This window comes from Momordica charantia (assembly GCF_013281855.1).
Source record: "Momordica charantia cultivar OHB3-1 chromosome 2 unlocalized genomic scaffold, Mcharantia_2.0 BLBB01000002.1, whole genome shotgun sequence".
Classification (NCBI taxonomy): domain Eukaryota; kingdom Viridiplantae; phylum Streptophyta; class Magnoliopsida; order Cucurbitales; family Cucurbitaceae; genus Momordica; species Momordica charantia.
Window position 1 is genome coordinate 589,136 of NW_028275160.1, and position 25,316 is coordinate 614,451.

The window sequence follows — 25,316 nt, forward strand, 5'->3', positions numbered from 1 at the left end:
TTTGGTAATAAAACAAATTTGAGAATGGTGTGACCATTCCTGAGAGATTCAACTAATTTGTTGACTTAATTAAAATTTTGATCACATCAATGATGTCAATTTGAACATAGTTCAACTAATTTAGATATATATCTATCGAAACATTGTTACATATATTGTACTAAAAAATGTAATAATGACTAATTAAGATTATTTAGTTATAATTATTAATTTATTGAAATTTTTAATGAGCAAATTTGATTTTCCTTTATTTCTAAGTTATTGGATTCTTTCTAGTGGCTTAAATGTTGTCTATCAACAAATGTATCAATTGATTTTTCCAAAGGTCCGTTGTTGGATATATAAAAGTATTGTGATATGAAATTTAAATGGGGATAAATTAGTATAGAAAAAGAATTTTTTTTCCTCTTTTCTTCTTTCGAGAATGATCGAATATTATTTTTTTTTTCTTTTTAAACAACATGACATGAAACTATAATTATCAGATACAACTTCTATAAAGCTTAGAAATTGAATTGATCTAGAAATTTCTAACATAAAATCTTCATTCTTGTTATCTCACAATTAATAATCTAATCATATTTATATCTAAAGATTAGTTAGAATCTTTTTGTTAGTAATATTCCAGAAATCCGATCATCTAAGGTTGATCCTAGATTTAAAAAGTTCAAATTTATTGGAGCCTAACAACTTAAAAGCAATTATGGGTGAAAATTGTATTACTATTATGAAAAACATGCCTAACAAGTACATGATTTTTATTTACGTAATTAAAGAATCTTTTGAAAAATACTATATAGGAATCTACGACCTACCTGTCAAGATTCTACGTATCATCGTTTACTGATTTTTTAATTAATGTGAACATAGTTTAATTAGTCAATGTATTACTTACTCCTTCTTCCTACCGACTTTAATTGTTCTCATTTTAAAACATTAAAATTCAAACTTCTTCAATTAAATTATAAAAAAAAATGGAAGGCCCATATTTAACAATTATGATTCCACCAATTTATGGGTGAAATAGATGTGAAGAGAATGATGCATGGACTTTCGTAGGGGAGAGCATATTTTGGTTACCTTTCATGATTGAAATGGAAGTTGCTTTTGGATTATTTGAGTCAATACTGTGGCGAATATGTAATATTTACATCAATTTGATTGCAATAGAGACGTGTAATTTAACCCGAATCTAACTCATTATTAATATTGTTATAGAAAAATAGAACGGTCCAGACAAGATGTTTCCGGTCAGGGCCGATCCACGACAATGAGGGTCGGCCCATTCAAGGCCGACCAAGCCTTGGTGTCGAGGCCTCCTCCTCCACACTGAGGTGTTCTCGGCTAAGGCCAAGAACATCCCAAGACGTCTCTCCCAATCTCTGTGCCATCCGACCCATATTTGTCTTACTCCTATCCCGATTCAACCTTTGGCCCACAACGAAACACTTTAGGGTCCAAGAGCCTGGGTTGCATGATTGACCTAGGGTTTAAGTCATACAAACCCGAGGTGAGAAGGGAAGACCTCAAATAGAGGAAGAGTCGAGCATTAGAGGTATGTTGAATAGACTTTATTCCTGATATTATTCTTCTTCGATACTAACTTAGGCATTGGAGTCCATGTGGTAACAGCCACACCAATTCAGAGCGGTTTGATTTTACAGGTCATATAGTCCCTCTCGTTTTGGAAGAATTGCTATGAGTTTTACAACATATGGGGGTGGGGATCAAAGTCAGAACCTCTTGATCAAAGATATATGTCAATTATTGTTAGGTTCATTTTGACACTTGAAATGGCATCCTCTTAATTTATCCCATGTTAATTAATGACTGATGTAATTAATAAATTGTTAAAATATTTGTAGTTTTAATTTTTATTTCGTCTGTACTTTTATAAATATTTATTATTATTCTTATCATTTAAGAGATTATTGTGGTTGAAAAAAAGGATATATAGGTTGAATGTTACTTTTTACTGCAACCAATAATATTATTTAGATTTCTTTGGACTCACTTTTTAGTGCCTAGGTATAATATGTGTTCCTATTTACTATATCTGCAGCCATATTTAGAGTGATGCCCACTTTGTCGGCAGAGTACCACACTAATATTAAATTTTTGTACAAATTTAGTTGGAGTTTAAAACAAAAAAACTACGTACTACCCATATATCACTTGCTAGCAAGAGAGTTTGCGTATACCTAACTCCAAGGTCTTAGCGTTACTTTATATATGGAGAGAGAGAAAGTGAGAGATGCAGTCGAGAGGCCTTAGGCCCACCGTCATTCTGGTGCTTCTATAGTACTATAGAGAGGTGTGTGGTGCCTTCTCGACACATGTCAGGATCGTCTATAGGGTGTCAGCACCTCCCTTGCTGACTACATACTCAGTCGAGTTGTTTTGGTGTAGTCGACGCTTCAATCCAGTGCGCTTGGATCCTTTTAAGCCCTTCTGTGTGCTTGCACGTTGGAGTCTGATGTGTAAAAATATAGTGCAAGAGTTCATATAGTAGCAAGAGTTCAGGATAGGAACTAAATTCAAACCAAGAAATTAAATAAAATATTAGAATACGAATTGCAATTTTATCGAAAGGAAAGATAAAACCTTATCCAAGAAAAAAAAAATATGGGGGACAGAACTTTAAATTTGATGGGGAAAAAGGCTATTCTTTATGAAATGAAAAAGAAAGTAGCTTTTTCTTGCCATTTAAATTGCAAAAGAAAATAACTACGTTGAGAAGGAATCACATTCCGGGAAGGATATACGTGGTTTGCCATGTATGGTTCATTTTTTTTTTATAAAAAAAATAACACTGCATTTAGAAAGAAATAATACCACTAAGAGTTAAATAGTGGTGATCACGCACCACAATCAGAATCAATTAAAAAAATTATCTTCATTCAATGACGTCGGAGGAGAATCCTCAATAAATGGAAGGATCTTATAAATTATGGTATCCCTATGTAGAATTGGATATGAAATAATTACCTTCCAAAGTTGTCTTAATCTCCACCATGACAGGTAAGGGAGGATTAGGTAAATTCCCCAAATCATGTTGGCGAATCTCAATACAATAAAGACCGATAGCCTCAATAAATTCCAAAACGGTGTTTGAGTCGATCGCCACCGCACCTCCGCCATCGCCCACCTTTTGCTCCATTATCATTGCCACAATGTAAGTTTTCTGAACAAGGATGGAAAGAAGATGAAGAGTCATCTCAAGAAATCATAGGTGGTTGCCCTCTCCAATTTTGAACTTGATAACTCTTCAAAACTTCCTGATGACGAAGCCATGAACCATACATAAAAATGTTGTCTCTGATTTTTGTCAACCGCAACAGCACTGTTGACATCCAACGGGGAGATTTCGACACCTGACCACCATCCACCATTACAGAAACCAGCAGAAAAGAAGGCTCCTCCCCGAAAATTGCCTCCACAACAATAAGAGAGGTCTATGTTATATTTCGACGTATGCCTACTTACTTCTTGAAAAAATTCATAGAAAAACTGAAACAAAACAGAGACGGACACCATTTGAAAAAAAAAACTCAATCGGAGGATTGAGAGAAAACGCATATCCTTTGCAGGGAGGATAAGGAGGAGAGAGGAACAGACCATTGAACACTGGCCACTCCGCTACTCTCTTTTTTCTCTAACACTTCTGAAAAAATTAAGCCTTCACACTGTATGGTTCCATTAAAAACAACTACTTATTCGGTACTTTAAGAAAAGACCAACTTATTCCAAACTTACCTTGCTAGTAACCTAAATCAATGTTTGGAATAACCTAATTACTTAGACTCTCTTATATTTCAATTTTAACTTGAAAATAATTTGTAAGTTAATAAAAAAATGTATTATCTCTTAAAGCTCTCTCGCTCTAGTTTCTCTTCGCGATTATAAAATTTATTGTCACTTATTTTGGCCTTTGCTAGGAATCATATCAATTTGATGTATATATATATTTAATACCTAACTAGTCCATCGTTTTTTGGAGTGATATGTGGCTAGTTCAGCTATAATTGATTCAAGAAGTAGAATATGATAAGGATGAGATCCTACTTTTTTTTCAATCTGATTTCATTATATATTTCAATTCAATTGTTAGTTCTTCAATTTATTGTGATTTATTCTTGCTTCTTTTTAATATGCTTTTCTAGTTATAAATTCAACAAGACGTCTATCTTCCTTATTTATTTGTTTCCTTATTTATTTGTTTTAGAATTCGGAACTCAATTTAAGACGACACACTTTAACCATCATGCATAGGTTGAACCTATTTGTTCAAAGAAGCCAAAGAAATTCAAAATAATTTTGAGGGGAATGAATTCAAACTTGGTGGCCAACCTACTTAGGATTAATATCTTAGACGGTCTGCACACCCACAAATATAAAAAGAATACGCTTTTCTCATTAGTTAAGATTTTTTTTCCATTCAACATATATATTTAAAACCCAAATTTGCACAAGTCAAACAATGAGTTTATGGATAAGAATAGGATAAATTTCAAGGTTGAACTTATTGAACCCCTTCTACTTAAAATTAATAAACTCTGTTATATTTCACTTGCAAACCATTTGTAGTTAATATAAAAGATTTTATTATTATCTATAAATTAAAGCCTTCACCTGAAACTTTAAACTTCATTTGAACTCCTTTTTCCTCATATTGAATTGCCGCCTGATGTTCGCTAGGATCATATCAATTTGGTGTATGTATTAAAATCTAATTAATTCGATGGTTACGTGTTTGAAGTATATAGCCTAATTAATGAAGTAGAATATGATGGGGATGGTGGAAGCGCCCTAGTTTTTTTTTTTTTTTTTTAAATATGATTTCATTACATATATTAAATAATTGTATTGGTCAATTGTTAGTTGGTCTTGTCATTTATTCATGCTTCTTTTTCAAGTGATATACTTTTACGTCATTATTATTTCAGTTATAAATTCATGGAGACCGCTTTCTTATCCTCATTTATTAGGAACTCAATTGATTAAGTGACTTTTTCCGAAGAAAACAATGAGCTTATTAGGACATGGATAAATTCAAGTTGCGTTGTTAAAGCAATGATAAGCATATTTTTAAAACTTTATTTGACTTCTTATCCTAATTTAAAAAATAAAACATTTAAGTTTTTTTTTTTCGTTTCAAAATTACTTGGTTTCTGATAAATTAAACGAAATCATAGTGTTTATAAGCTTAATTTTAAAAAATAGAAACAAAAAAAAAAACAAAATAGTTCTCAAATGGGTCCTATTTTATCCAAAGAAATACGATGGAGTTCAATTTGCCAAAATGAGAACTAATCAAATGGTCATTGCTTTTGGTCCCAAATTTTTGGGGTTGTTTTGGTTACATTTCTTTATAAACAGTTTAAGGATGAGTGATGTTTGGGGTAGTTGTTCATATGTGCCTGTGACTTCATTTTTTATCATGCAGTAGAAGACCTGGAAATTTTTGTGAGATTCTAACTTTTTTTTTATCATATTTTAAGAATGATCTCTAAACTTTTAATTTAATTTTTAATAGATATATTTAATTTAAAACTTGGCATAATAACTATTTATTATTTATATTTTTTTAATAATATTGCAAGCCACATAAATATCAAGCATACAACCCATAAAGAAGGAAAGAACCAAACATGTTGTACTGATGAAAGAGGCTAGAAAAGGGAGGGCAATTGTCATGCTAAATAGACCTATCGTTACAAAACTCATCAAATTTTGTGTTTTTCGTAAACTCAAAAAGTAAATAAAATGCTTCAAAATTTGTAAATCTTCTCTACTTTGTCCTCGTCCCTTCCCTTCCCGTACTACATTTTTAGAAACGAACGATTGTTAATATAAAATTTTATCTCTCTATAATTTTTTTCCACCGTGCTAATAGACCTAGACCTATCGTTAAACTAATAGACCTAGAATAGAAATTTATTGGTCATAAAATTGAAAATTTATAGATATATTTTACTATAAAAGTAACGGGTAACTATTTGTTAATTATGACGGGTGATCAATTTAGGAATTGTTGTTGGAGTAGGGGTATGGTTCTGAATGCAGTCGAAGAGCAAATAGAGTGAACGCAAAAAATATTAATGATTGTGGATGGATGAGAAAATATATGAAACTTTGGTCACTTTTGTTATGATTGATATATTGACCATCAAACAAAGTAGATAGAAACACAAAAGTATATATATTTTGTCTTCCTGAAACTAAACTAAACAAGGACTCCAATCAAACGAAAGCTTGAGCAAGGGATCCACCGCCCGCTCCCGTTTTACATTATTTACTATTTATTAATTGTATTGGCTATTGGGTCTGAACTTTGACGACATAACCGATGGAAATTAAACGACACAGGACAGATGCATTTGTATGAATTATAATACACTTGGACGGCACGTATTACTTAATCTGTGGGTGTGTTTTTCAGTTGAGCCTTCTGCAATTGGACCTGATTTCGCCGGCGGTTCCGGTCAAAGGGTCAAGATTTCCCATTCTAATCATGGACTGAGCGAAGGCGGAGAAGAACTGGCTCTGGCTGCCGGCGAAGCTGTTGACGATACTGACGGTGGGAGCCCCGGCGGTGGAGAACAGAACCTGGTCGCTTCCCAGCAGGCCACGGTTGTTTTGGAGATTTGTGAAGTAGTTGCTGTCGAACGTGTCCGGAGTGGTGGGGTCCAGATTCACGAACGTGTCTCTTCCGGGTTGGCAACTCTGCCGGAGCTGATCTGCGTACGTCGAGTCCAGGGGCGGGTCCGGGCTTGAACCGTCCAACCGATTGTCAAAAAATCTGCATCTTGATCGCCCGAACGTGTGTGCACCTATATTATATTATATTAAAAAAATAAAACACTATTGTAAATATATAGTATAAGAAAAGAATAATGGCGTGTGAGTTATTTAATTAAATTAATTACCGGATAAAGCAACGAGATCAGTGGTGTCATCTAGGCCAACATCACTGAACTTTCTTTGAAGTACAGAGAGATCCTCAAAAGGACTTGGAAGCCTATTCCTGGCTCCATCCACATTTGCTGTTCTGCTGTCTCTTCTTCCCAATTGAACTGTCCAACCCTCTCCTCCTGCCTAACAAATTCAACAACGTATTCCATCAAACTTACTGAACAAAAACATTAATCTGCATGCTGTGTCAATTATATTGAGATTTTTTTTTTTAATGGAAATTACGTTGGATCAGTACCAATGTAACAGCATCTCGAGAGGATAGGGCTAGAATGTCGGCACAGGAGACGACGCCTGGGCAAACATTCTCCACAGCAGTTTTGATGTCGTTAACGATGTTGAATCCTGTGATGCCTCCGTTTCCTGGCGCACCAAGCTCGCTCACCACGCCATCCTGATCCTCTAGTAGAACCGACCCGTCACATCCCTGTACCACCATACACATCCACATGCTTAGTTAAGTTGATAAGGGAAAATAATCTCTCTTCAATTTGAATAACCACACCTAAGCTAATGAGTCAGAGTAAATTTAATCCATCATTATGGAGTAAATTTAATTTATTATGGATATCTAGTACTCTCATCACTTGTGGACTTGAAAAATTGTACAAAGTCCAACAAGTGAAAATCAATAGTAAATAAGGAGGAATCAACGTGATACCATCTTAAATATGAATAAATGACCACAAGTGAAAATCAATAGGTTAGGATAAATTTAATTCATTTATGGATATATGAAAATATCTTCGTTATTAAATCGTGTTTAGATGGACAAATTTTATACCGTTAAACAAGAAGAATTTGAAGGGAAGAATAAAAAGTCAGAAAATTTAATTACGTCGACAAAGCAATCGTGGAAGTGGAGGCGGATGAGTTTGGCCCCAGCTCTGTCGTCACCTCGGAGAGCTTGCTGCACAACACCATGCACAATGCTGGACACATTGGGACATGTGGAGTCGTAGAAAGTGGAGCTCAGCTGAGCAGTGGCACACCCAACCATCAAACACAAACACAAAACCAAAGGAACAGTAATAGCGTTAAGAGAAGCCATATTATATAATGGAAGGGAAAGATAGAAAAAAGAAGCTAAATTGAGATGGCTAAGTTATAAAACTGAGCTCAATTAAGCTCTTGGTTTTGGGCTTGGTGATGGAGTATAAACAGAGCATGTCCTTTTATAGGCAAAAAGAAGGGGTGTGGTGATTACAAGCTGATGGTGCAAAAGATAAATTGAACGTTGAAAATACGCCACCCTTTTACTTTTCAAATACAAAAACTGCAGAGATTTGGATTTGCGGCCCCCCTTTGAATTTTCTTCGCGGGCATTTGATTGGGAACAGGCACAAGGCAAAAGGCAATAGGCAATAGGCAATAGGCCATGGCGGGGGGAAGAAAGATTCAATATTGGAGGAGTAAGCCAGCCACAAGCGAGCCTCTCAGCTCTTGCTTATTTTTATATTTAAACAAAGAAGAACATATTACTTCTTAATTTAATTTATTATTTTGGCTTTATCCAAAACTGATTAGCGGCTGTTGATTAGTCAAAAAACTTTGCTGAATTATTGGCTAAGGCGAAGTAAACTATAGAGAATGAAACAGGAATTAAAGTATAATTGAGTACGTTTGTCTTACTCCATTAAAAAAAATAATATGTATCTCTATCAAAGGGTTGAATTGAATTCGTAAACATGATTGTGATTCTGATAAGACAATGGATTTGCACGGTGAAATTCAGGCCAGAATATACCAATTTGATGTTTTCACTTTTTCAAAATCTTTTACCAATTACTAATCATGCTACTTGCTAGCTTCAACTTTTTCTATTTTTTCTATTTTTTTTCTTCTGAAAAATATAGTTTAAATATATACACATAAAAAGGAAAATATTTTTCACTCCTCAGAGTATTGTACTTCTAAACACTTACGTGGTCCAATAAATCTCAATATATATTTTCTATTTTTTTCTCTCCTCTCAAAATTTTGACCCTTTCTTTATCTCTATCTCTTTTTTCATTTCACAAAATTGCAAGTACCTCTCTTATTCATTTGTCTTATTTTTTTTATTTTTTAAAATTAGATGTATCTTTTTGTATTTAAAAAACATGAGGAAAAAAATAAGACAAATGAAAAGACAAATATTTTTTGAAAAGTTCAACTTTTTCCTGTATGTACTATTGGATTGTGAAAAAAATATCAAGTATTTTGTTTGTTGCAAGGAGAAAAACATAAGAAAATTTTGTTGTAACAATGAAAATAATATATATTTTTTGAGACATAAATATGTGGTATTGGAAAGTATACAATAAATTTGAAAAAAAAGATATAGTAAATTTGAATTAAAAAATTCAGTCAGACATAAAAAAATAAGGTGAAGCATTACAGAAAGTATAAAATTAGAAGAGATGAGCCTGAGGGATAAAAAAGAGGAGATATTGATGAGATATTAAAAATTAGTAAATAATAAATTGTTTGTATGTGGGCTATAGAGATGCTCTTGAATCTTCACGAGGTGAAGATTTTTCCAACATAAAAATAAACATGTACAGGCTATCGGGATCATCCTAATCTTATGTTAAAGGATGAATATTAATAAATCACCACTCAAACTAAAAGTTTAAATTAATCAATCGGGTGAATTTAATTCATTTATAGATTTCAATACTCCTTTTATTTGTGGGCTTTGGATAATTTCGCACGGTCATTATAAATGCGGAAGAAATAAAAAATGCGGTGGTTCGAACATAAAACCTCTCATTCTCCAACCTAATGTACTAATTTATTAGATTAATTTTTAATTGATGGTTGAAAACTGAAAACGTGTAAGTTGGAATGATGAGATTTTAGAGAGATTTTTCGGTTATATTTAATGAGTATTGAGTAGTAGGATACCACACACAGAAGCCAAAATAGTCAAAAAGAATTAATGATTGATAATTTAGATGCAGATTTAGAATGGAGAACGCAAGGCAAAGGTTATGTGTAGAGAATATCATATCTGGGTAATGTATTCAACTTAAATTTTACTTAGTCATGTTAATTATTAGTTTTTTAAAAAAAGTCATTGGCCAATAATGTCAAATCAGCAATGCCAGCTCAAAGTTTGGAACTTTGTTGAATGAATTCAAAATAATACAATAAAGAATTTGTCTGATCTGCGCGCGTGTGTGTGTTGAGCTTGTGAAAGCTGGGTGTTGATGGTTGGAGCTAGGAAGGTGCAATAATAGTCAGAGGAGGAGGCTCGGACTGGTTCATCTTCTTCCTAAATTTGCTCCAGAAATGAAGAACATGCTCATGTCCTACCAATCTTGGTTCTTGGGAAGTGGACAAATTATTTTTCGTTTACAACAGTGATGGACAAATAGATAAATAGCTAATTTGTTTTGTTTTGAGTTTTTAAAATTCTCCAAACCGCTAATTTGGACTAAGAAACTATGTTTGAGTTTACATCCAAATTTTCTAGAATGGTAAATTCACGTGATTGGTGGGCTACACAGATAGATGCATGTATAGGAAACCAATTGGGAGGGGGGAGGGGGGAGGGGGGAGGGGACCCATGCTATTTCTCATCTTCAATTATTGGGTTTGCATTATTTCTAAATTCTCTCTCCACTTTCTCATCTTCATCAGCAAATTACTCGAATAAATTCTTCAAACTTCAAAATCTTGCCAATTATATGTTACGTTGTTGTTCACAGAATTCGATTTTAAGTGTGCAACCACAACCGCTAAATCTTTGATTTGTTTACTAATATGCAAACTGTGCATGCAATGGAAACCAGCAAAATTTAATTTCCCGATAATCAAAGTTTCTTGGGCTAACTGGAAAATCCAAATATAACTTATCTAATCCAATCTAATTAACAATCAAAGAAAGAATAACAGCCTTTGATTCTCTTCCTAGCATATGCCAGTACACACCAGCGCCACACACTCCTCAGATAGGGTTCAATTATTCGTATTATTTTGTAATCTTCAATATATTTTTTTCCTCTTTTCAAAAAAAAAAAATATATATATATATATATCACCTACTTTTTTTAATGAAGTTGGTATCCTTTTCTAAAAAAAAAAAATCTAATAAAATCATGAAAAGATGGTGTATAAATTAAGTTGTGAGCACGTAGCTATACAAAATTTAAAAGGATAAAAAGAGGTCAACATCTGTCGCAATGCATGTCTCATAAAGAACAGATACTACACAACTTTTTATTTCTCGTTTATTATGTTTTTCTCTTGGTCTTTGTTTATGACTTCGGAAGAAGATTTTAGCCGACGTTTACTTTTCGTGGTTGAAAATTTAGGCTAATTTAGCACTTTAGGGTCCCTCTGTTGGTATTCTCGTTTTTAAGAAATATAATCTTTGATAAATATTTTTATTTCTTGTTTCTCATTTTTAAGTAATATTTCCAACATTATGTATAAATTTCAGAAATAACAAAATCCAATTTCTTGTTTCTAGTTTTTTTAAGTATAAATAAAAATATTATTTTATCATTTTATTTATAAAATATATAATAAATATTAAAAATCAATTTTCATATAAAAATTTTAAGAGAATTGGAAATAAGTTGTTACTAAATTTTTATTTTTATTTTTCAATAAAAAAACAAACATTATCGAAAAGACCTTTAACAGCTTATGTATTAAATCACAAATAGTTATAATATTTTATTTAAAGTGGTAAATTTAAATCGAAATAAAAACTAAAGTGACCCGACATAAATTCCTATTTTCAAATATTATTCGAAGAAAAAAAAATCAATCAGAGTAAACTACCACAACTAGGAATTAGTTCTTTAGGGTCTAAAATATCTTCAAATTTGTATAGAAATTTTGAAAACAACGCAAACAAATTTTTTATTTCTTACGTTCAATTAGTTCTAACCTAAATAAAATTGTTGTTTATATTCTTACCTCTATGAGTATTCAGAATACTAAGAGTCATGCAATTCTATTTTTCTTTATAACAAATGAGGGAATAGAGATAAGAAGCAAGCACTCCCGACCCAAAAATTTATATAAAATTTTGTTAGCAAATACTAGAAGAAAAAATTTAACCAGAGAGGGAATACAGCTTGACTCTATTATGAAAAAAAGAAAAAAATCTTACTTTTTAATGATTAATTTATTTGCATTATATTTAGATTTACAATAAGACTACGATTATGTAGGTTGATCAAATGACAGTATAAGTGAAAAAAGGAAGGTGTGGTCAAGGTCAGGCAACTGGGTCCAATAAATAGACCTATTATTATTCCAAGGGTGTTCAATTAATATTTAATATATTCATGAATTTGACATTTTAACTAATCATGTCACTCTTCTCAATCCCTCTCTTTTTGGGCATCATGAAATTTATTTTATCGATAAGATCTGTGGAACACCAACTGGTATTATTGGAGCAGACATACAAACGGTTAGCAGATTTCAGTAATAATGACTAAATTAAATTATATACAGCAAAATAATTAGTTTACAAAAATTTGATTAATCAAAGTCCATTAGGCCTGTGGCATACATGCGAATTATTATTATTATTACTATTGAATAAAAATTTTGAAGAATGTCACTTTAAGCAAAGACTTTAAAGTCACAACACATGCACGTCTCTTTTAGGACTATAATTTTCAGTATATGGCTAACCTTGTAACGGTGTCGTTTTGTGTCCAGCTTTCTTTTGAATCTGGATTCTTTCAAACTCAATTCCAAATTGAACTTGTTTTGTGCACAAGTGTCATTAAAACTATTAAATTGTTCGTCGTCCTTTGTACTTTGATGAGATGAAATTGTCTTAAACTTTCACAACGGTTTACCTTCCAACTTTTTATATACATAATCTTTCAAGGGTCAAAATTACGGAAACACAAATTGACAAAGAAAACTTCAAAATTTTACTTTTTAGCTAAGAAAGTTAGGTGAAATTTGTTCATTTCTTTCCCCTTTTTTTTTCTTTATATTAAAAAAGATGAAGATGACGCCCCGAGACCAGACAAAGTTAAAGAAGCAAATAGATTCCTGTGGAGAGAATTTAGATCGAGAGAAATTCTTATTTATTTATGAAGTAATTTTAGTATGACTAAGCGGATGACTCACGCTTATCAAAATCACTATCATTTTAAAATGATATGTTTGGCAATGATTCTCAAGTGATTTTTAAATAATCTAAAATCACTCTAAGTGATTCTCGGTCAATTAATTGGGAGGTGAATGCCAAGTGATTTTTTGTAAAAAAAATTTAATAAAAAATCATTTTAAAATAATTATTGTTTTAAATTTTAAATTTATCTTCCTATTTCACCTCATTTGAATCTTAGAATTTGAGAAATTTTATTTTTTCTCATTTTGAGTTTTGTGTCACTCTAATTTTTTCTTTCAAATTTTTGTAATCTCTCCCTAAATTATTAGTTAGTTCTTCATCTGCTTTCTCTATCTAAATTTTTGTCTCTCACCCTCTAAAATTTTTCTTTCTAAGATTTTTGTTATATCTAACTTTGTTCAAATTCTCTCTTTAAACTTTAAAGATTAATCATTTAAAATCACTCTTAATTATATAAAAATATCATTTTAACAAAATGGCTAAAATCACCCATTATAAAATCATTCTCAATCATCCCTTAGCCTTAAACAAACACTTCTGGGATGAATTTGGGTGCTCAATAATCTTAAAATATGTTTCCATAACATTTTTACGTGTATATATATTTGACAATATTATATTATAAATGAAAGGACAGTAATAAAATAAAATTAAATTATATTTAATATATGATCATTCACTCCTTTTTAGTTCAGGTGGAGATGAAAGATCCAACATCTAACCTTGGGAGGGTGGGACTAAATCATCTCTTAAGATTTGTAAAAACGTAAGTAATGAGGATAAGTATCTTAAAAGAGGCTTTTTAGGTAAAATAAAATAGAATATCTTCATAATTAAAAATGTTATATCCAAAATAGATAATATCATCGATTATGAAGAGGGTTTGTTGCCTTGACCAATATCATATTTCTTACAAAATTTTATCTTTTGTATATATTCTCTCTGACAGAATATTTCCTACCACTCGCCCCCCTTACCCATCGCAATCAAATAATTGAAATCAAATTCATATGATAACGTAAGTTACAACACACACTACTTTATTTTAGTATCATCTCTTTTTATTCAACATATGGAACAAAAAGTATAGGTTTACATATAATACATACACCAGAATATATCCGTAGCATGCCATCCTTCGAAAGCTGCAACAGATTAGAGGCCAGTCTCACAAATTAAATCTTCCTCTCCCCACCCAAAATCCACATCTTTTAATTAATTTCACAACCCACAAAAACACCCCCTTCCTTATTCTCTGGTAACAAATAAACGACGGATTTATATATATATATAATACACTTTTTGGGACGAACCACTTCTTTTCTTAATATGTATGTACTGTTTAATTAGGTGTTTGTTCAGTTGAGCCTTCGGCAATTAGACCTAATCTCTCCCTCGTCTCCGGTCAAAGGGCTGATATTTCCCATGTTGATCATGGACTGCCCAAAGCTGTCGAAGAACTGCTGCTGGCTGCCGGCGAACATTTTGACGATGTCCACGGTGTCCTCGCCGGGGGTCGAGAAGAGGACCTGGTCGCTTCCAAGAAGGCCGAAGTTGGACTGGAGGTTGGTGAAGTAGTTGTTGTCGAAGTCGTCGGGAGTGGTCGGGTCCAGGTTCAAGAAAGTGTCTCTGCTGCTCGAACAAGCCTGTCGGAGCTGGGCTGCGTATGAGGCGTCCAGGGTGTTGTCTGGGTTTGAAACGTTTAAACGTCGGTCGAAAAATCGACATCTCGAACGACCGAATGTGTGGGCACCTACCACATTATAGGTTAGATATCCAATATATGAATTAAATTTACTCAAGATCCATTAATTGAGGGGTGATTTTTTTCAAAAAGAAAAGAGAGGTGATTTATTACACGAATGATTAGATCATATTATTCCAACTATTTATCCCCAACATCTTCATTTCTCTCCTACATGTCACTGTGGCCGACAAACCAAGATAAATTATTTTCATAATATGTATATGATTTGATTTAAAGGGTGCAAAAAAGTAAGCTGCCTCAATCATTAATCCAGAGAGAGAACGTATATGTTGGTAGAAATTAAAACTTAGGGTATTTGGGGAAAGAAGAAATGACTGTTTGATTTGGATTATGAATTGAATGTAAGAAAATTCTATGGGACTCAAAATGTAGTAGAAATAGAGAATAACAAAAATATGTTACGCGTCTATAGATAATAAAAAAGTTACTAGATTAGATTTTAGATGCAGACAAATAAAATAATAGAGGATATTTTAATTGAGATGAAGGAAAAAGAAGGAATGGGAGGTGAAGGAAACCAACAAAATAGATAATAATTGCGATAAAATGATGATCATGACATATCTAATTTAAACAAATTTATAAAACATGTGCACACAAAAAATCCGCCTATTGCCAGCTCATACGCAATCTATATGCTACAACTCGATTGACTACTTTGACTTGATCAGTTTAATATAACATAAATACGACAAAATTTAAGTGTTTATTAATAAGCAGGTATATTTGAATATCTTCGACTTATTAATTATTGTTTTTTAATATTTGTGAATAGGAAGATAACTTATTAAATTTTATTCATATGTCTCTTTCAATTCTCGAAAAAGTAAAATTTTTCTAAAAACAAAAAGTAAAGATTATATTATATTAGAAAAAGAAGGAAATATTTAAAAGACGTGAAATTTTCACGATTGACTTGACAAAACGAGAGAGGAAGGAGGCAGTGATGTACGTCGTACAGGAGAGAAGTTGTGGTCTCTTTTTTTTTTTTAAAGAATAATGTAGATGCAAGTTAAATTAGGAAAACATATTTAATTTAAATGGGAATTTTTGTCTGGTTAATTAAAATGATAGAGTTCATTTGTAGTTACCAGATAAAGCAACGAGGTCAGTAGAATCAAGGCCAACTCTACGAAACTTTTGTTTAAGTTGAGTAACATTTTCGAAGGGACTTGGAAGGCTAGTATTAGCGCCTTGTAAGTTTGCCGTTCGCCTGTCTCTTCTTCCCAATTGAACCTCCCAGCACGGTCCTCCTGCCTACAACCAACAATACAATTCAATTCAAGTGGCTAAATTTATTATAATCCATCACAGTGGTAACTTAGTTAATTTACCAATCCCTAAACAAAATACAAATAAAAGATAAATTTCAAAATTTGTTATAGTTACCAACGAAACAGATTCTACAGAAGCAATGGCTAAGATGTCAGCACAAGAGACGACGCCAGGACAAGCATCTTCGACGGCAGCTTTGATGTCGTCAACGATATTAAACCCGGTAATATTTGCATTTCCAGGAGCACCAAGCTCACTCACTACGCCCGGTTGATCCTCTAGTAAAATCGACCCATCACACCCCTGTGCACCTTAACAAATTTCAAGTAAATTTTTTGTAACGCATGCAAAAAATAATGTATAGAAATTGAATTTACGTCTACGAAGCAGTCGTGGAAGTGAAGGCGAATGAGTCTAGCTCCAGCTCGGTCGTCATTCTCCAAAGCCTGCTGAACCACACCGCGGACAATGTTCGACAAATCGGGACATGACTCATCGTAAAACGTGGGGCACAGCTGAGCTTTAGAAACTCCGACCATCAACCCCACCAACAAAAACAAAGCAATAGCTCTGAAGGAAGCCATTTCTTTTTTTTCTATTGGGAATCTGAGCAGAGCAGTGATGGATTTGGGGAGGGATTATGCGTCCTTTTATAGATGAAAAAAAGGGGGGGTCTTTTTTTTTCTCTTGTAAGGAAAAAGAAAAGGAAGAAGGTTTTATGAATATGACAAGGCGGTGGTGGCTCAATCACTGGAGAGGGTTTACGTGAGAGGGCCGATGAACGTTGATTGCAATGAGACAGAATATTGGCTCTGTTTACTTTTCAAATAGGAAGGGAATTAAACTTTTTATTCTGATGGCTTTTGATTATACGTTTTTTGTTCGTTCTGTATTCATGATTTTTATTTTCAAGTACCAACCTCTGTCTCATGCAAAATAATAGTGTATAATAATAATAATAAGGAAAATACTTCGCCTTATCCTTCAAGACCACCATACGTGTCCAATATCATAGAGACGTGTGTTGCCATTTTGCATTTTTATTATCTTCTCTCTCACTATAACGTCTCACATTTCTCTTTTTTCTCCCTCTATAACTTTTCACTTCCTCATTTTTTTATCTTTCTTTTCACAAAATCACAAATACTTTTTTTTTTTTAATTTACTGTACCTTATTATCCAATTTTATAAGTTTGTTTTGTCGGAAGAAGAATAAAATAAGAAAACAAAATTTGTAACAAATGGAAAAAATATTTTTAAATATGTTGTATTGAAAAGATATAGTAAAAATATATACAATAAATTTGGGAAAAAAAGTACTTGTAATTCTATGAAATGGAAATAAAAAAATCCAAAAAGGAAAGATAAACAGTGGAGGTAAGTTGTTGTAAAAAGAGCAAAAAAGAAGGAAGCAAAAAAGAAGGAACTGAAAAGTTGCAGGAAGAGAGAAAAAGGGAAAGGTGAGACGTTATAGTGAGAAAGAAAAAGAGGAGGAAAAAAAAAGAGATGTTCATGAGATATTGAGCTTCAACAAAATAAATAAAAATAAAAATAAAAGCAAAAAAAAAAAAAAACAGTGGATGTCTTCATGATATTGGGCCACATGAGGGCGAAGAGCATGGTGTTACTCCAAAGGTTTTTCTTTTTTTTTTTTTTGGTAGTTATAATAAACTAGTCTACTTATTCAAATAATAATAATAATAATAATAATAATAATAAAAGAAAGAAAGAAAAATGGGAATATAAGTAGGCTGCAGTGAAGTGTTTGTATTTTCTAGCCAAATTTGAATAGTTGGTTTTGATAACGACACTCTTTTAAGATTTAAGTCTGTTCTAAAGAATAAAATATATAGGTGTTAATTATTAGTATGTAAGTCTCCCCATATTTACCACCATACAAAAAAAGTTTACAGGTATTTATTTTATTTGATATCTTTAATCTTTATTAGTTGTCAATTTTTTAATGGCAGTGGATAAAATAAATGACTATATGGCTATATATGTATTTAATGATGAGTAGTTATAGTTTTATCTCGTTCTATGTGTAATTTGAATCCTCAATCCCTCCAAAAGTTTTATCATATTATAGCTACAAATGAGAAGAAACTTGAGCGTAGTTGGGTCCAAATTCTACGCCCACATGTTGTTGTAGTTCATCAAAATATTGTGTTCTTTATTTTAATTGTATCGAGCAGCGATCGAGGTTTGTAGTACCCCAAAACTCCAAGTGCTTGCCAGTGCACTATCCTCTAGTTAGTGTCTCTAGATTATAATACTATATTGTCTCTAAATTTAACATTTAAAAAAAACATATACTAATTAATTTAATGTCTTTTAATCTTGAAATATATATACTTATTTTATTTAATAATCTAAATTTTTAAATATTATGTTAATAGCTTTTCGACTTTGTATCTAAACTTCATCTAAAAACTCAATGATCCTTTTTTTTAGAATTTTCTATTAGTTATTTAACGAAATTTTGAATTTGTTTGTAACTTGCAACATTTAATATACCAGACTTATCTTCGAATGAGACACTTGTCCTACCGTATGAAGGTAAATATGAACCTAAAAGGTGTCCATATAATATATAAAAATAATTATCGACAAGGAATAAACTAATTTTGATAAGATTGAAATAAAATAAACAAAAATTAGAGAGACAGAAAATAAAACAATGCCATAAAATTTGAATATAATTATGAGAATGTATTGAGGAAATAGAAAATATGAGGTTTATCTTCTGATTGGACGGAAACGCATTTGGGTGGTTGCAAAGTATTTTGATTGGGATTTTTCATTTGCAATTAGTTAAGACGAAAATTGATGTTTAGAAGAATTGACGGAGGGTAGGGTCCCACACTCCAAAAAAGTCAGCAAATTTATGATTGATTACTTTTCATCTTTACCAAAATCCAACTTTATATTATATGCAATAATCTATTGCTACTATGAGATTCTATTTTAAATTATCAATTTAATTACAATCTCCTTCATTACGAGTCGAAATCAATAAGGCCAGCTCAAAGTTTGGAACGTTTCTAACCTAACAATTACGATGTTATCAAGCAAAATAAATTATATATATATATATAAAAATTGCAACATCATTTATTAAATTGAAATTAAAAGTTTAAGATAAAAAAAGTTGATACAAAATGAATAATTTTCTATTATATTCACTTGTGTTGTCGCGATGAGGTTCTTGAAAGGTGGGTTTGGGCTCGGGTCAGAGCAGGAGGCTGCCTCATCAGCTGGTTAATTGATTTTCTTGTCTACTTTTTGTTTTTTTGTAATACCCGAACAGATTAAAGATGAGGATATACTTTTTTTCCTCTCGCAATTATTTGTTTCTTATATTAAGAAAAGATTGAAAAGAAAATATAAATTTTTGAATATCCCACGTGATTGGTGGGATCCCATTGCAACTTCATAGCTGATCCATCAAATCCCAACTTCAATGCCTACAAAAAGTGGTTGCCGTCACTCACTCTCTCTGTCTGGTGTTAGTATTAGCGGCAAAATTGTAATTAAGGACCAAAATTGTCTGATTTAATGTGTTATTTAAGTTAACTATTTGAGTAACGATAGGTTTACTTTAGTTGCGACCGGGATGGATCAAATAAGAAATTAATTTAAGGCTTTGGCACATAATTTCAATGTATTAGGTAGTAATTAACATGGAGCCCGGAGGGGAATCCACCAGTCAGTGGGCCATTCTCGTACACTAATTAGTCCATGACAATATTATATATAAACAGGTGAAAATCTGTCTCCATTTACTATTTTTCTTCATAAGTCGCTATTCTTTATGCCCATCCTAATCTTCAAATAATTTAGATTTTGGAATGTTTTATTCGTACACAACCAAAAGATTATAGTGACGAGTATGAACTATCTCAAAAAAAAAAAAAAAGTTTAAGTATTAGAAAACTATTATCTCATACAATAAGATATGGTTTGACTTTGATTATATGTGTCTATATTCATTATCAAGTAATAATAAATTAGATGAGTATAGTGTTAAGATACGTACCACGAAAAAAAATGGTTAAACATTGATATAGTGTCTCTTGAACATTCTTCAATACTTAGATTAAAATATTGGATTAAGTAAAACTTTGTAGCATAATAGTGATAAGTATGAAATTTTATTGGTAATCTCATTTTTTAATATTAATTTAAAGAGAGAGCAATAGTCACATTTGGAGTAATATAAGTGATATGCTAGATTTGTATTAGCTGGACAATAGTCTAGTGACAGAAAGTCAAATTGATGTATCTCTTTTTGCATCTATTACGAAAATTAATCGATAATACATTATTTGGTCGATTGTTGCTATTGGGTGAATCGTATAAATAATTGATGTTTAGAATAACACGTATTGAATACTACATAAAAGATAATATTATATGACTTGATCGGAGGTTTTCGCTTAACTCACAATCTATTGAAGGATAGAAATTAACAAACTTTAGAAGATTCAAAATAAAAGAAAAGGAAAAATGACATGTTACCTAAATATTTAAAGGGTTTAGGGTATTTTTTTATATGTAAAGGTAGGGTATTGTGTGTTAGGCTTAAACAAAACAGAATTATTTGGGGAAAATAAAAGTGGGAGCGAGTGGTTTGCGAAATAATAGGAAAGAGCTTTCGAAACAAATATTATTATTACAGAAAATTAAAAAGGAGGCAGATGGCAGATGGCAGATGACAGATGGCAGATTAAGATTTAAATAAATCCTTCCATTAAAGAAGTGCGTGGCCACGTCTATCCCATGCGCCACGCCGCCACAAATGTGTTACGTCATCATCCTTTAGTAACGGTAACAAAATTTTTAGTAATTAGTATTATTATTTTTGGATAATCTTCAATTCATTATTTATCACAATGCTAAATAATATGTGATCGTATTTAAATAATAATAATAATAATAATACAGATTTACCAGCACAAGTAAATTTATAATGATAAAATTATAGTGTCATCCATACGTTTATAATTTATTTCCATCCACACTATTTTAAAATTTAAAATATATTGCAATCTACATATTTTTTTAATATTAAATTATTACCCTATTTTAGAAAAAAACAAATTTCCATCTCTGTTATTAAATTTTTGTATTATGTATCCATTTGTTTTTAAGATACGGTATTACATTTAACGGTTAAATCATCTATTAACCGTCGCTGTTTTTTTCATATATTATAAGGTAATGGATAGATTTCGGTTCATCGAGAAATTTTTTTATAGAATATAGATTCAATTTAAATGATTTTTGTAAGTTTTCTAACATCAATATTTTTTTTAACAAATTTTGTCATCTTTGATGGTTTCCATCAATATTATAATATATCTAATAATACTTAGCTCTCCTAATATTTTCTCATTCATATTTTAATTATTGAATTTATAAGGTCATGTTAGAAATATATAATCATCATTTCAAATCTTGAACACCAATGTTATCTCTTTTGCAAACCTTACTTAAAAATAGAGACAAAACAGATTAGTTAGAGGCTTAGAGCTAACACGTGTTAGATTTAGAGCATCCATCATTTTGATTTTTGTACAAAGTGTTCTGATATATTATCAAAAATATATATAGTTCTCGATAATGGAAATAATAAGCATAAGACTCGGAACTTTTCTGTGAGCCCAAGTCAGCCCAAAATATAGGCTCAGCCCAACTAAAGAGCCCACATAGAATGATGATCATCCACTTCAATCCACCAGCCTCGTGGAGAGTTCTAAATGGACTGAACTGAGTTCATAATTTTTCCCCCTACTCCAAGAGATTGAGTTGATATATATATATATATATATATATATATATATATATTATTGTTTACTTCAACAACGTGTAAGGATTCAAACGTTTTAACTTTAGGTCTACGATATATGCCTTAACCGATTGAGTTATGTTTGAGTGACAATTTTTCTTTTTACTTTACAATATAAGTTAGGTTTTGAAGCAATTCAAACTGAATTTTACACTAAAATTCCATTAGAAAGAATATGTTGCAGAAATCATACTCGAATAATAGATGACTCATTGAGGCTTTAAAATGATAAGACTATAATTAAATAGAAAAAATCATTAAAACTACGATCGTAAGTTTATTAAAGATAAGATAATCTACTCAACTCAGTGGTGGATCCGAACTTTTTGTGCAGTGGACTTAGTTCGTATGGTATAAAGTTAAAGAAAAAATGTATTTTAAACCATTAATCTCTAAATTGTCCATCTTTTTAGACTTTATAAAATTCAAATTAAAAACTATATAAAAAAAATCATATCTCAAGAAATAAGCTTTGAATTATTGATAATGACTACAATAGGAATCGAACAGCAACAGTCGACAGGAAGATGAAGCACGTACCACTACACACGAGCCAGAAACTTTATACATAAAACTATACTAATTGTATATATACAAAGTTGGGGGCATGTAAATCCACCCCTGCTTGAACCTATAGTTGATTAGTTATGGATGAACCATTTGGTTTTTGTAGGTGGCTGGATTCTATTTTTTATGAGAGACCTACTAGAAATTGAGACAAAAATTGGCTTTGATAGGGAAGAAAGAATTTCTTTTTTCTCTCTTTCTAACAAGGAAATTTGAAATTAACTTACAACTTTGGTTACATGCCTTTCGGCCTTTGGCTACATTAGAAAACCCAGAGGGAAAAAGACTTTTTCCAAACTAAAGACATCTATTCCAAGAAAAATTGTGTTATGTATGAAAATCTCTCAAAGATTTAATCTCTCTTTTTTATGTTTGAAACTATTCCAATTTTATTTAAAATTTCCTTTTTTTTATATCCTTTAGTGTTCGGGTCAGCTTACGCGCACCTTGATTAATCTTACGGGACAACCGTTTGATTCTACGATATTTGTTGTTGGAAAATACGTAATTCTTAAAATAGGTGGTTATCATGAGATTTGAACTCATTTCCTCTTTAATCCTAACTTATTTGGACTAATGAGCCACTCACAATAGTTTAAAATTTCCAATTTATTAGTGAATAGCTTTATGGTTTGGATTTAGTCCGCTCAACTATGATTCACTTCAATCCAATTCACCGATGATGCATACTTTTTCTATGATATCAAGAATTTCAGCTATCAACTAAGTTGCACCACACGTCCATTCTTATTGATATGAGTTATTTTTATTTCTAAAAATAATAAGACCTATGTATTGAAATATAGTATTAAATAAATTAATGTGGGAAGTGATGAATTATCATATCCTTATCTTTATATGATATCTTAACAAGTTTAAAGATACTCATATCCTTTGTCTAAAACAAATAGAAAATCACCAAATTAGCAACCTGTCATGTTTTCATTTTATAAATTATAACTTGAAATCGACTTTTCCTCCGTTGTTTCTTCTCAACGAATCGTGTCTTCCGGTTCCGGGTTTACATAGTTGTGTGATTTTTTTATTTTTTTTTTCTCGTTTCTATATTAATGGGAAAAACAAAAAGACAAAAACTTTCTAATTATATGTTGGGTAACATGTTTTCCATCTATTACTATTCATCCGACAGCATAAGCTTAATCGATGGAAACAGCCATTTTAGCATAAAACGACGACTAGGAAGAAAAGAAACCAAAAACAGAAGATGAGTGGCGACCACAAGCCCTGCATCTGCATTTTATTCACTTTTTTATACTTTGTTTTGGCCTAAAAAGAAGACCCACACACAAAAACATCCAATCTAACAAGAAGCAGTTTGAAATTCCCATATGCAGGCAGGGGAAGGGAAATTGTGGATTACATAACATCGTGGCCTTCTTCTCCTGATCCCCTGGCGGTATTGACCCTCCTGCAGTTTCTTCTGATTTCCCCTTGGCGTCCAGTCAAAGGCCTAATGTTTCCCATGTTGATCATCGACTGCCGGAACTCCTTAAAGAAGGTGCCTTCTCTGGCCGCGAAACTGTTCACAATCGCGATGGTGTCGGCCCCGGGCGTCGAGAACAGCTCCTGGTCGCTCTGCAGAAGCCCTTTCCCCACTTGAAGGTTGCTGTAGTAGTTTTTGTCGAACACGTCCGGTGTTGTTGGGTCGAAATTCGCACGTGTGTCTGGCCCCGCCGAACACACCCTTTCCAGGAATCGCCTGTAATTTGGGTCCAGTGTCGGATCTGGCCTCCCTGTTTCGTTGAAGTTGGCAAATCGGTGGCTGAAGAATTGGCACCTCGATCGCCCAAACGTATGCGCTCCTGATATATTTCGTCATTTTAGAGCCCAATTTTCAATTTTTGATTTCTTGTGTGTGTATATGATTGCGTAATTAATTACCGGATAAAGCGACCAGATCGGTGGTGCCAAGGCCAACAGCAGCAAATTTGGCTTTGAGTTCGACGAGGGTTTCGAAGGGACTGGCGAGGCCGAGATCAGCCCCTGTTTTGTTGGCTATTCTGCTGTCTCTTCTTCCGTATAATACTCTCCAGCTAGGCCCTCCTTGCTGGAAAAAAGAAATAACCATTTGATTTTTATACCATATTGGAAGTATAATGTAAATATTGGAAGTTGAGATGGGAAATAATAAAATAAAATGGTTAATTATACCACATCGACAGAGTCTTTAGAGGCCTGAGCTAGGATGTCGGCGCAGGAGACGACACCGGGACATTCCGCCTCCACGGCGGATTTAATGGCGTCGACAATTTCGAGCCCTTGGATTCCTTGATTTCCGGGTGAGTTCAGCTCGCTGTCTATGCCGGGAGCATCCTCTAGCAAAACAGAGCCATCACAGCCCTGCAAAATACAATCAAATTAGGTGATCAAATCAATAAGGAACAATGAGTAATTTAATTTAGTTTGATTTATACGTTGACGAAGCAGTCGTGGAAGTGGAGGCGGATGAGTTTTGCTCCGGCGCGGATGTCGGTTTCGATGGCTTTCTTGACGGCGGCGCGGACAATGTTGGGGAGACGAGGGCAAGATTTGTCGTAAAAGTTTTCGGAGAGTTGGGCGAGAGAGGCTCCAAACAGAAGAGTTACAAACAAAAGCAAAGCCACGAATTTGGAGGAGGACATTTTGGAGAGTGGGGAGTGATGAAAGCTTCAGCAATGGAGGCTCCTTTTATAGAGACTTAAAAAGGCAGAGTGGGCCGTGTGGTATGCGCACGACACGGCGGCGGCTCACTCTCCAGCCCGCCACGAGGCCATTGCTAAATC

The 25,316-nt window shown here is 32.6% G+C and overlaps 3 protein-coding genes across 3 annotated transcripts; all 3 read right to left on the reverse strand.

The window, feature by feature from the left end:
- Positions 1 to 6,124: 6,124 nt before the first annotated feature.
- Positions 6,125 to 8,141, reverse strand: LOC111021188 (peroxidase 2). The gene is made up of 4 exons (XM_022298053.2): positions 7,814 to 8,141; positions 7,214 to 7,402; positions 6,930 to 7,098; positions 6,125 to 6,833 (listed from the first exon to the last, which is right to left on the reverse strand). The coding sequence occupies exons 1-4, from the start codon at positions 8,024 to 8,026 to the stop codon at positions 6,439 to 6,441; spliced, it is 966 nt and encodes a 321-aa protein (XP_022153745.2). The 5' UTR covers positions 8,027 to 8,141; the 3' UTR covers positions 6,125 to 6,438.
- Positions 8,142 to 14,111: 5,970 nt separating this feature from the next.
- Positions 14,112 to 16,751, reverse strand: LOC111021279 (peroxidase 2). The gene is made up of 4 exons (XM_022298176.2): positions 16,493 to 16,751; positions 16,230 to 16,418; positions 15,932 to 16,097; positions 14,112 to 14,825 (listed from the first exon to the last, which is right to left on the reverse strand). Exons 1-4 carry the CDS (start codon positions 16,697 to 16,699, stop codon positions 14,431 to 14,433), a joined length of 957 nt encoding a protein of 318 aa, XP_022153868.1. The 5' UTR covers positions 16,700 to 16,751; the 3' UTR covers positions 14,112 to 14,430.
- A 7,008-nt stretch (positions 16,752 to 23,759) lies between these two features.
- On the reverse strand, positions 23,760 to 25,316 carry LOC111021192 (peroxidase 2). Its single transcript, XM_022298056.2, has 4 exons — positions 24,969 to 25,316; positions 24,706 to 24,894; positions 24,436 to 24,601; positions 23,760 to 24,356 (listed from the first exon to the last, which is right to left on the reverse strand). The coding sequence occupies exons 1-4, from the start codon at positions 25,173 to 25,175 to the stop codon at positions 23,911 to 23,913; spliced, it is 1,008 nt and encodes a 335-aa protein (XP_022153748.1). The 5' UTR covers positions 25,176 to 25,316; the 3' UTR covers positions 23,760 to 23,910.

What these genes read in the sequence shown, in the direction of transcription:
- LOC111021188 (XM_022298053.2), bottom strand. Translation starts at nt 8,026, where the DNA reads ATGGCTTCTCTTAACGCTATTACTGTTCCTTTGGTTTTGTGTTTGTGT. An exon ending in TCCACGATTGCTTTGTCGAC is followed by an intron (nt 7,403 to 7,813) that starts GTAATTAAATTT and finishes ATGGTGGTACAG; the next exon opens with GGATGTGACGGGTCGGTTCT. An exon ending in TGATCTCGTTGCTTTATCCG is followed by an intron (nt 6,834 to 6,929) that starts GTAATTAATTTA and finishes AATATAATATAG; the next exon opens with GTGCACACACGTTCGGGCGA.
- LOC111021279 (XM_022298176.2), bottom strand. Translation starts at nt 16,699, where the DNA reads ATGGCTTCCTTCAGAGCTATTGCTTTGTTTTTGTTGGTGGGGTTGATG. An exon ending in CTGTAGAATCTGTTTCGTTG is followed by an intron (nt 16,098 to 16,229) that starts GTAACTATAACA and finishes TGTTGGTTGTAG; the next exon opens with GCAGGAGGACCGTGCTGGGA. An exon ending in TGACCTCGTTGCTTTATCTG is followed by an intron (nt 14,826 to 15,931) that starts GTAACTACAAAT and finishes ATAATGTGGTAG; the next exon opens with GTGCCCACACATTCGGTCGT.
- LOC111021192 (XM_022298056.2), bottom strand. Translation starts at nt 25,175, where the DNA reads ATGTCCTCCTCCAAATTCGTGGCTTTGCTTTTGTTTGTAACTCTTCTG. An exon ending in TCCACGACTGCTTCGTCAAC is followed by an intron (nt 24,895 to 24,968) that starts GTATAAATCAAA and finishes TGTATTTTGCAG; the next exon opens with GGCTGTGATGGCTCTGTTTT. An exon ending in CGATCTGGTCGCTTTATCCG is followed by an intron (nt 24,357 to 24,435) that starts GTAATTAATTAC and finishes GAAATATATCAG; the next exon opens with GAGCGCATACGTTTGGGCGA.